Below are 12,334 nucleotides of genomic sequence, written 5' to 3'. Positions count from 1 at the left end.
ACTCATGAGATCCAAACACTTAAAGGAAGCTTGAAAATTCAACATCTAAAAGGTATTTTTCCATCCACCTTAACTTAAACAAATTCAATCGGTCCGTGATTGCGATTAAGATTTACATTTTAATCTTTAGCTGTGCGCCTCCCCAATCTAACACACTCTTATTCAATTCAAGCATTAGGCTATAATGATTCAAGCGTGTTTTGGAAGATAGAAGCACTTAGTTTCTCTGTGTGTCAAAACATGCATGCTACTCTCAGTATTCACATGTAGAATGGAATGCAAAAGCATCTAGCTTTTTTGCAAGATGAAACACATATGACTTATATATAAAACAAGCTTAATTTAGCTTATTAAGTTCTGATTATCTGCATAACTTTTTTGTCTACTCTGTGCTGTAAGAAGCTTTTGTTAGATCAATTTGATTTTCTCTGTGGTCTCATCTACTACATCCGGTCCTATCAGTGTCCTCTCACTCAACTCATACCAATAGAAAGGTGATCTACACTGTCTTCCATATAGTGCTTCATAAGGAGCCATCTGAATACTGGCATGATAACTATTATTATAAGCAAATTCCGCCAGAAGCAAATGCTTATCCCAACTTTCCTGAAGGTTTAAAGCACATGATCTCAACATATCCTCTAATGTCTGGATTGTTCGCTCAGTCTGTCCATCCGTCTGTGAATGATAAGATATACTGAACTTTAGATCCATGCCCACAGCCCTTTACATAGCCCACTACAAATTCAATGTAAACCAAGGATCACGGTCTAAAACAATATCCCTCGGTACCCTATGTAGTCACACAATCTCCTTGATGTAGATCTCAACATACTTATCAACCGTATAGGTGGCCTTGACCAGTAAGAAGCATGCTGACTTAGTCAAACAGTCTACAATCACCCAGATAGAGTCAAAACTAGCCTGGGTTCTTGGTAGACCAAATACAAAATCCATTGAAATACTGTCCTATTTCCATTAGAGAATCTCCAAAGGTTGTAACAACCCCTATGGCTTTTGGTGCTCTATCTTAACCTTCTGACAGGTCAAATACTTACTACATGCTCTGTGACATACTTTTTCATGCCTAGCCACCACCAGTGATGCTACATGTCATGATACATCTTAGTAGCACTGGGATGAAGGATGTAGCTAATACGATGCGCCTTATCCAACAATCACTTCCTAATAGACTCATTGTTGAGAACACACACCTTATCCTTGAAAACTACATACCCATTATCACTAAATCAATAGTCCATTGTCTCACCATTCTTGATGTTTTGACTTATTTTTAATAAAACTAGATCTTGAAGCTGAGCATGCCATATCTCTTTCTAAAATTCATTAGAAATAACCGTAGTCTTAAGACCATTCAAGGAGAACTCAGTCATACCCAAAGAAGTCTCGACCAAAGACTCCATCAATATATGCTGCCGAACCATCAAATAGGCCTTATGTAAGGTCTTGCGACTAAGAGCATTTGCTATCACATTTGCTTTCCCTAGATAATACTTAAATTTAAAATTATAATCTTTGAGAAACTCCATCCAGGCCTTGAGACTTTTATGGTCGCGTAAGACCCTGATGTAACCTCTATGAGGTTAAACCATAATTAACTCCAAATCATGGTAATCTAGGGTTTAACCCTCAAAAAACTACCAAATTATAAAGTTTATAAAAGGATTTTCTCAAAACCTTTCAAGGGAATCCCAACCTCGGCAACTTGAATCTCAAATATGATTTAATAAATCCAAATCAAAGTTTTGAAAACAAAACGGAAGCTTGAAAATCAATTGGCACTCAAAACAATGAGTTTTAAAAGTTAAAAACAGGTTTTGAACAAAAAAGAACACGTGTGCCATGGCTTATGGCTTGTGCGCCGTGGTGTGTCTTCTTTGTGCCATGCGCCATGGCTTATTGCATGAAATTTAACAAATCAGTGCTATCATATGACAACACAGGGCGCAAACTTCCGACGCATCCTAAATCTCCATTCGACGTCCGATTGAGGTGGTTTCAATGTCTACACGAAATTTTTTCCTAGCTCTAGCTAATACCGGTCCTTTTCTATAAAAAGTTAGATATCAAAACCCATTTTGACCACTTTTTCACAAAATCTCCTAAATGGGGTATTCCAACTCAACCACACATCCCAATAGTTTACATCAACCATCCGACCACACTCAATGGACTCTTGTAGACTCATGCAACGCACCACACACAATGAAAAATGCTTGTATCATAAAATCACCTCTCAGCCCCAATTTTCACAAAACATAAAGGGGGAGGAATTATTGCATAAACTCAACCATTTCATTTCAAATTTCTCAAAATACATATGTTTCTATATGCACAAGTATTTTGGTCCTATCCACGAATTTATAACTAAAACTCACTAACCCAGGGCACAAAATACACTAGTTATACACAAAATCATGCAAGTAGTGCATAAATCATGTCAAATACTCTTAGTTGGCAAATTCATTAACAAATACACATAAAAGTTACAAAAGAGAGGCTTATAGAGGATTTACTCCACAAATCCTAGGCTCGGTATGTTTTTCCCGGCACAGATCCGATGAGCTAGGTCCAATACTGAGAATTGAGGGGTAAGTACAACCACTCAATAACCAAGTTTTACTTAACCTATACAATTGCATATCAATTGAAAATAGATGCAATTAGGCAAATAAGCACATATATCACATAATACTAGGCCACGGTTCACAAAACTAACAACCATGTGACCGGACTTGCCACAAAGCACTTAACCATGTTATTTACAAAACATAACACAGGGTCACAACAATAACAACCATGCACCCTCAACACATGCCAGACCACAAAACTAACAACCATGTGGCCGGACTTACCACGAAATATTTTATCAGGTTATTTAGCAAAAACATAACATAAGGTCACAAAAATAACAACCATACGCCCTTAACACATGCTGGACCACAAAACTAATAACCATGTGGCTGGACTTACATGCATGATCAGATGCCAACCTTATATCCTCCTGTTACCTTCGACACAAAACTGGTGGCTATCATGTGGCTACGTCCTTCACGGACTAACCCAACCTTTCACTTGTGAGGAGCTACCAGGCCAAGGTGAACTCACTTATGTAATCCAGTTTCTCCCAATACTAACAACCATAGGGTGTCTTACCCCTAATTTAACCTCCTCATAAACTGGTGGAGACTAGTTAGGTTTGATTCCCTCATAGAACAAGTGAGATAATCCCAAAACAACCATAGGACAAGGGCTACCTCCTGATTCCAACGGTTGGTGCCAAGGCTAGTTCTCAATTCCAACGGTCACTGCCAATACCGCGTGGATTTCAATCAATCTACTCCTCTCCTTAGGCGAACTCCCGCTAATGATCATGCTATGCACATGTATCATATAATATGCATTTTAACAATCAATTCATAACACATGAGTTCACATAACTCAAATATTCCATAATTTAACACATAATTCATCACAATTCTCCACCCATAATAATTAATCACAATCAATTTCATAAAACACCAAGGGTGGCAAAATTAAAGTTTTCTTTCCAAAAACCATTTCACAAATCAAACACTTTGCTAATTTGCATCATTAATTTAACTTATAAATCACATTTCATAAACATAATTAACATTCAACTATAATGATTAAGTTTTCCCCAGTTACCTCAAATCTTTGAGAGGCTAAAGGTTTACCCCTCACTATATCAACTTTTCAAAGCTTCAACAAGCTCAAATAGTGCTAATATGAACCTCTCTACAACTATACCACAAGAATTATCATCATTATCTAACTCTTGGAGCATTCATCAACATATAACTTCACACACTCTATTTATATCAACTCATAATCACTACCCATTCATACCCAATGGGCTCATTAAATTTTATTAATGCACATTATCATTAATAACATCTTTAACCATCATTAATGCACATTAACCTCCTAACTACCTCATAAATATCAATTTTTGGATAATAAATGCTCCCATGGACCAACCACTTCTAAAATCATTAATGTGGTATTCCAATACGTTAAACAACTCCCATTATACTTATTTTAACCAATGGAATCAGACCCATACTCCTATGGACTGAAAATCCATCTCCCAATTGAAACCCTACCACAAATCATCATAAAGGAGGGAGAGAAAGGAAGAATGAGGCTTAGATTACCTACCTTGGATGTTTGGGAGCTTCAAAATGTTAATAATGAGAGTTAATGTGCATGCCCTAGTAGAGCCTCAGCGTTCTCTTCATTTTTCTCTTCCTTCTCTCTTTTATTTTCACGCAACTCATGAACTGATTTATTAAAAATTTTGCCCGTGCACTGCGGCACAAGCTGCCTTCTGCTACAGCGCATGACACAGAGGAGCCTGTTGCATTTAAATTATCTTTGTGTGTTGCGATGGACCAACCACGTGCCACGGCATGTGGAACAGAAAGCAACTCTTCACTTTTTCTTCTTTTTTCCATGCCCAGGTGGCCTACCATCGATCCAGACCCATTTCTAGGGCTAAATCACAACAATTATGCCAAGTTAAGCCCCTTTTAGCCACACATCTCATTAACTCACTAATTACCCTCATTAGGTTAATAAACTAGGGTTAAATTTCCTAGATGTTACACCTGAACTCTATTCTATAAAGATAATGGTGCCAGATCTTTAATGCAAAGACCACCGTAGCCAACTTGAGATCATGCATTGGATAATTCTCCTCATGTGGCCTAAGCTGTTGAGATGTATATGCCACTGCCCTCTCATCTTGCATTAAAGCACAACCAAGACCCTTATGAGAGGCATCAGTATTCATGTCATAAGGCTTTTGAAGATCTAAAATCACCAACACCAAAGCTGTCATTAACCTTTCTTTCAATCAAGAAAAGCTGTCTTGTACTTATCATCCCAAATAAACGGCCTATTCTTCCTCATAAGCCTAGTCAAAGGCATAAAAATCTGAGAGAAACCCTCAATAAAATGCTAGTAGTAACTTGCTAAACCCAGGAAACTACGAATCTCTATAATCAATTTCAGTCTCTCCCATTGCAAGACCGCTTCAACCTTATGCGAATCAACCGTAATACTATTTGCCAGCATGATATGTCCTAAGAATCCAACCTCTCACATGCTACTCCTCGTCTTTGGAGTAGATCAGTATATCATTAATAAAAACCACCATAAAATAATCCAAGAAAGGCTGAAAGATGCAGTTCATATGGTCCATGAAAACCACAGGCGCATTATTCAACCTAAATGGCATAACTAAGAACTCATAATGGCCATATCGAGTCTTGAAAGCCGTCTTTGCCATATCCTTCTCACTGACCCTCAACTGGTAGTACCCTAAATGTAAATCAATCTTAGAGAAAACCATGGCACCAACTAACTGATCCAAGAGATCATCAATGTGAGATAGTGGGTACTTGTTCTTCATTGTAACCCTATTCAACTACCTGTAATCGATACACAATCTCAAACTACCATCCTTCTTCTTCACAAATAAGACAGGGGATCCTTAAGGAGAAACACTGGGTCTAATAAATCTCTTGTTTAACAGCTCCTCAAGCTGCTTCTTTAACTCAACTAACTTTAAAGGAGCCATTATGTAGGGAGCCTTTGAAATTGGCTGTGTCTCCAATATCAGGTCAATCGAGAATTCAACCTCATGCTCTAGAGGTAATCCTAACACATCCTCTAAAAACACCTCCGGGAACTCCCTAATATCTCAATTTCATCTACTTTACCTACCTTAAACCCTTGGGTAGCAAGCACTACCACGTAGTGAGCACTACCTCAGACAAAAAAATTCATACAAAGCCATACAATCTACACATATTCACACACATATATATAATCACATTCTACTGGCACTTAATCCTAAATACATTATAATAGATTTGCTCAAAAGAAAGGGGTTGTAGTTCTTTACAATTCACAAATAATCCTTAGCTCTACTCCTTTCCTCATCCACCACTAGATTCTTCGCCTAGACCTGTAAATATTGTAAAGATAGTAGTGAGATAACCACAGTCTCAGTAACAAAAAAATCTACATTTATTAGTACAAAGTAAGCCATAGTTGAATAAATGAATAATAGATTAACCATAAAATATACTTTAGTCATTTAAAATGCATGACGTAGGTCGATATGACCTTTCTTGACTGACAAAATGCCCTTGGTACTCTTTAGCTTGCAGGTAAACCATATACCTACTTATACCTCCACAGACATAAAACATAATCTAAGAAATGATTGAATCCACCTAACCACCTGTACTCCTTCGACATGAATCCTAAGTAGTTGGAGCTAACTTCTTTCCAGAGCCAGCCTGACTTACTCTCCATGTAAGGGCTACCTTGGCCTAAGCACTCAACCTTATACTTCATATGTCGAATTCCCTCCCCCACTAAGAGGTGTCAAACACTCAATTTACTAACCACTTTAGTGTACTGAGCCCACAATACGAAAGGCAACACTGAGTACTGGTAGTGTGCCATAAAATATCACAAGTCCACACCTCCCCATTGGTGAACTCCCACCAAGATCATGCCTTTCACTCTTGTCTACCTTTTCCAAGTATTGACCACTTCAATACTCTAAGGTGGTATAACAAATATTAGTCCTCCCTTTAGCAGTTCCTTAGCTTATCTAAGGTACCTAACCTAATTACACTTCCTTAAGTGTAACTTCCATTCTCTATAATTACAATGCATGCAAACAACCTCGTTTCTATAAAAACATTATTGTTAAACAAATAGAAAGCATATATATACTGTTATCCAAGTAGTATCCCATAAGTCTTTATAAAATATAATTAATTGCACTAATCATTTAAAATATGTAATGCATGGTAGTTAATAATATTTATTCAAAAATAGCTAAACAAAATAATAGGAAATATAAATTTCCCTGTTACCTCAATCTTTTTATACCAAAAGGATTTCTCCTTGTACAAAATGAAACTTGGCTTGTTCCTTAACTTTTCAATAAGTTTCACCAACAATTCCCTACAATATATAAGTGATCCACATCACTTTTCATGGAAAATAGCATAAAAGAAGACTATAATTCATACCACACAACTTGGGTCAATGAGCCATAATCCATCTTAATGACCCATATATTAAACCAACTATTCACGTAGTATCACTTAACTATCAAAACCATTTATTAGCCACCACTAGGCCAATTTCCAATTCTTATCATTTTTAATCAACCAAAAACCTTCACTTAGCATTACCAACTTTCACAATTAGCCATTATAATGAAAACCAAAGCTTAATTTAAATTTTATTGGATTTAAATAGCACAATTATAACTAAATAAATAGGCTCAAACCATTGAAGAGTGAAATCTAATCTCTTAGGGTTTGATTTTTACCCTAAAACCCCCTTTTTCAACTAATTGCCCACTCAAAACATTAGAGCGTTATATAAAAACTCAAAACAATCTCCCAAGGACCTAAAGAAACTAAAGATTATAAGAACAAAGCCTTTGGGATTAAAATTTAAAATTTACCTCTTCCAAAAACTTAAGAAAACCAAGAGGGAAAGAAGAGGATTAAAGTAGGAAGTTTACCTACCACTTAGCTAAGCTCGTAACGGTTGCAAAGCCTCTCGAATCCAAGCCCTAGCTCCTTATTTTCCTTTCTCTCTTGGTCTTGTGCGTTTTCTTGCTTCTTTGTTCTCTGTTTTTTGCGTTCTTTTCCCCTTTAAAAACTAAACAAAACAATTTAGGAAAAATTACAAGGAAGGGTCCAACATTTTTTTTTTATTATAGCATAAAAGCCCCAAGCAACTTTGGTAATTTTTTCCATAATTAAAAATAAAATAAATCTAAACTTTTTCTTAGTAAAATTAAAACTCTAGACCTTTATCAAATTATTCTTAATTTTAATTTAATTATAGATATTTTATAATTAAATTAAATTCAAGTCTTAAAATTTTTGGGATGTTACATGATTCACGCGTGATTAAGCACTTATGTTATGAGATGCCTTAAGCTTTATTTCTACATGGAAAATCAAGCATTAAGCCTTTGTTGTCCATGCAAGTTTTAACATTTATGTTTCATTGTATTATGTCAAAGTGTAAAATCACGTGTAAGACTGATGGTAGCCACGTGTGATTTGTCAGTTGTTGCATAATCACATTTAGTTTTGTTGAGTATTAAGTCATCGCAAACCACGTTGTTCACATGTTTGATTATTGATTCATAAATCTATATCTCTTGATCATGCAAAATCTTGCTTGAGTTAGGAGCAGTTCCACACATGAAAATACACCAGACGAGTTTGTGCATTAGTGCTTGCAATTGCACGCGTGATAGCTTTCTGGTTCTACGCAAGTTTTGATCATATAAAATGGCTTTAGCATTCTGCCAACCATTTCATACATGAGAGAGAGAAGAGGTTCCACGCATAATTTGTCACACAAAACTGATGATAGTTTCTTATGTGCAAAACTATATCTAAGAGCTAGTGGTGTACTCACAAGTTTTAGCACTCTAATATGTAAGTTTACTGATAAGTGCAAAACCATGTGAGAGAGTAATGAGGTATCATACAAGTTTTAGCACACAAAACTAGATGCTTTTTTAGGAGTGCAAAACCACACGTGAGCGGTCAAGGTATTCATGCGTGATTTATCACATATACATTTTTGGAACAATTCGTGTGGAAATTCAAGCATGATTCTATCAATCACTCATAAGAAAATACACCATCGGATAGAATCATTGTTCTAACGGTCTATCAACTACCAAAATTATATATGTGAGTCATTTTGAGCCAGAACAAGAACTAATGATCCTTGAGTGAACAAATTATCATTTGTGCATTTAAAGAGCTTTCATATTGTACTTTTACAATCGTGCATTCATTCATTATTCTTGAAAAGAATTGTGAAAAGCTCTCATAAGTTTATAAGCTTTTAATTGTAATTTTATCTACTCTTTAAGAGAGTTTTCTGTTAAAGCTTATTTCTTTTATCAGAATTCTTGAAAAGGTATTTTTCAAGTGTTTGTAACAACTTACTAGATTGAAACAAGGTTTGCTAAGTGAATCAAGACAAGTTTAGTCTTGAGAGTTGTACTGTGGTGACAAGCACCCATTGAAGCTTGTGAATTTAATTAAAAATCTCAAGTGTGATCTTGAAGACTGGATGTAGGCCAAGTTTGTGGCTGAACCAGTATAAATCTCGTGTGTTTTATCTTCTTCATTCACACTTCAGTTCTTCACTCTTTTCAAGTTTTCAAAAGTTTTTAAGTGTCACCCAATTTACCTCTCTCTTGAGTGCTAGCCTATCCTAACAAGAAGAGAAAAGCATATAGAGAGAAAGTTCAATCAATTTTCCACACCCTCTTTTCACATTCCTCTAGCATCATATACCCTCATTTTCCAATACCTTCCACATTTTCTTATGCTCACGAGAGCTGCACCTAATGACATCTTCTGTCTTATTCTTGGGCCTTCGATTTAGTACCACCTGTTCCTTTAGGTTTCCTTGTAAAAATCCGCTTGATTCACCAATACCTGCAACCACATCATTACCACAATTAGCTGCATTCATGACAGAACACCAAGTTGTGTTATTTGGAACCAACCTCAACTAACGGGTTAGATGGAATGTAACAAGCACAGGAAGCAAGTCCAACTCAGATTGGAACTCTTTATTTGCAATAAGGTGTTAGCTCCTCTGGCAAGGACGATGCACAAGGATATTTAAAGATAATAACAGCAGTAATGAGTCCATCCACGCTCAAGCGATGTCGATTTTGTAAAGTCTGCAGAATCATAAGTTCTTCAATAAGGAATGTGAACCTATCAGGGAAAATTCTGAGGGTTAGCAGCTCATATTGGAAGACACCTCCGAAACATTGGCGTTAGTCTATGTTGATGGAGCGTTCTCGGAGTACGCTGCGAAGGTGTTATAAGAGATCATTCAAGGTCATTTATTTCAGGCTTTCTCTGTGGTGATGTTAGAAAAGAAAGTTTGGAGGTTGAGTTGTGGGCTATTATTTAGCTTAAAAGAGGTGTGGGATGCAAGATTTAGGAGAATTGTTGTTGGAAGTGATGCTCGAGGTTATTAACCTGATTCAGAATAATAATAATTATCTCCATATTTATAGAGGTTTAATTTGATCGAGCAAATATAAAGCATGCTGAGTCAAGAATAGGAAACCATTATTTGCCACATTAATAGAATAAGAAATGTTGTCACTGCCCACCTCGCCAAGTAGGCATTTATCAGCTAGCTTGGATTTCACAGACTTGCATCAATAACCAAAGAGGCGAATGTTTTATCAGTAGAAGATTGTAATGATTTGGCTCAGCATTAGGCAGGCTCCGTCTTTGTTGACCCATGCGACATGATAAGGACAAATTTTTAATTATTTCCTTTTCCTCTTTTTATTTGTCTCCGGACATTCTATGGATGTGTATCTTTATAAGAAATTATAACTTAATAAAATGTGACTCCTTGATATTGTACTCATTGTATATTTTTCTAGTGGGCTATAACGCATTATAATTGTTTAAATTTTTTTTCTTTAGCACATTTCTTAGATTGCATAAAATATGTTTACAATTGTTGATTAAAAACAATATAGTAGATCATTGTATAGGTGCTTGGGTCATAGAGGATCTTTTCTAGAATAATAAGAGCATATGCATTAAAACATTAAATTTAGATGCCTTAATATAATATAGGATGAAGTAATTAGGGGGAAAAAAGAAATGAAAGTAATTTTTGTGAAACTCAAAAAATAATAAATCTCATCCTTGCGCCTCTTCCTTTTTTAAATTCAAACAAAATATAATTTAAAAAGTCTTGATTATTCTTAAAAAATAAAAAAGATATTGATTAATAAATCATAATCTTCACAATGTGACAAATTAAAGTTTGAATTCCCATTGAAATAGGTGTTCATATTTAATGCCTACCTACATTTTAAATATAATTGCTTCTAATAGAAGAAAACCGACAAGCCTTAGAAAAAGACTTGTTTTTTTTTTTACAATTTTTTATTTTTGTGCATACTAAAAATTTAAACACCTATAGCATGTGAAAAAAAATTAAAATATAATTTAAAAATAAATTAATAGAAAATATGTTAATATGATATAAAAATATATAATATAAAAAGATACTATTGTTACTAGTCTTTTTCAAACAGGCTTTAATATTTTTAACAAAATGTATAAAAAAAGTATAACCAAAATATATTGTAACAAAAAAAGTTGAGAAAAGTAATTAAATAATTTTTTTAAACAACGGTGATGATGGCCCCATAACACTGTTCATTCCACCTTTAATCCATAAACTTGCTTTGCAACCAGGTTAGAAAAGAATTTTCTAAACTGATTGTGTCTGAAACTTTTTAAGCTACCCATATCTAATTCAGTTTAGGAAAGTTTTTTTAAAAAAGAAAAAAAAACTGGTTTGGCTTTTTTCCTGCTAGTGTAATCACACTTACTTAGGTATAGTGTTTTTAGAATGTACCGCGATCATGAATTACAAAATTTAAGGCTTGTTTGATTTTTTTTTTTTTTTAAACATTGATGTAGAGTAGTAGTTTTTCAGAACAAGTTTTGAAAATAAAGAAAATATATGCTTGGGTCATCATTTTGAAAAACATATTTAAATTGATGAAATAAAGGGTGAAACAATAATTTCTTTTATATTATTAACATAATTATCGTTAACAAAAATATGATATTTTCTATCTTTTATTCGGTTTTGTATAGCAAAAAGTAATACAACATTTAAATGATGTTATGATTTAGTTTTTAGTTTTCAAGAAAAACTTTTAACTTTTTTTATATTTTTTTAGAATTGACAAATAGAGTCATTGTTAATAAGAATCAGGTCACCCTTTTAGACTTTTTTTGAGGTTCAGGCTTAAAAAATAGAAGATTTTAGTATAAAAGAGCTTTTAGACTTTACCTTTATATAAGCCCTGCAAAAACAAACTCATGCTAGCCATTCTAACTTTTTTTGTAATTTTGTTTATATAATTTACTTCATGTTTTGCATTAATATATGAGAATCACATAATTTATTAAATATTTATTCTAAGTGACAAAGATGAAATTGGTGAGGTTGTTGAAATAGTGCCACCACCTCCAAATTCCTTTGAAGGGTCTAAATTTTTATTTTTAAATGAAAATTGATGATAATAAGGACTAAAGAATACTTACTTTTTTTCATCAATAAAAGAATATTTACAATTTGGATGATAGACTTGTCTAATGTATATACAAGGGCATGTATTATTTCAATTATATTTTGAAGTTTATTATTGTCTTTT

General features: G+C 34.4%; 1 protein-coding gene across 1 annotated transcript in view; it reads right to left on the bottom strand.

Annotated features, from left to right (window-relative positions):
- The window catches only part of LOC129302718 (TMV resistance protein N-like), a 60,118-nt gene extending 50,524 nt beyond the window's left edge, over window positions 1–9,594 (bottom strand). Inside the window, exon 1 of the mRNA XM_054941613.1 lies at window positions 9,414–9,594. Coding sequence (XP_054797588.1) covers window positions 9,414–9,594 — 181 coding nt within the window. The remainder of the gene's footprint in view (window positions 1–9,413) is intronic.
- Window positions 9,595–12,334: the final 2,740 nt, after the last annotated feature.

This window comes from Prosopis cineraria, unplaced genomic scaffold (genome assembly GCF_029017545.1).
Source record: "Prosopis cineraria cultivar Desert tree isolate PC_DT_omini unplaced genomic scaffold, ASM2901754v1 PC2, whole genome shotgun sequence".
Lineage (NCBI taxonomy): Eukaryota > Viridiplantae > Streptophyta > Magnoliopsida > Fabales > Fabaceae > Prosopis > Prosopis cineraria.
The sequence above is the reverse complement of the archived record's forward strand: the minus strand, read 5'-3'. Positions and strand labels throughout refer to the sequence as shown.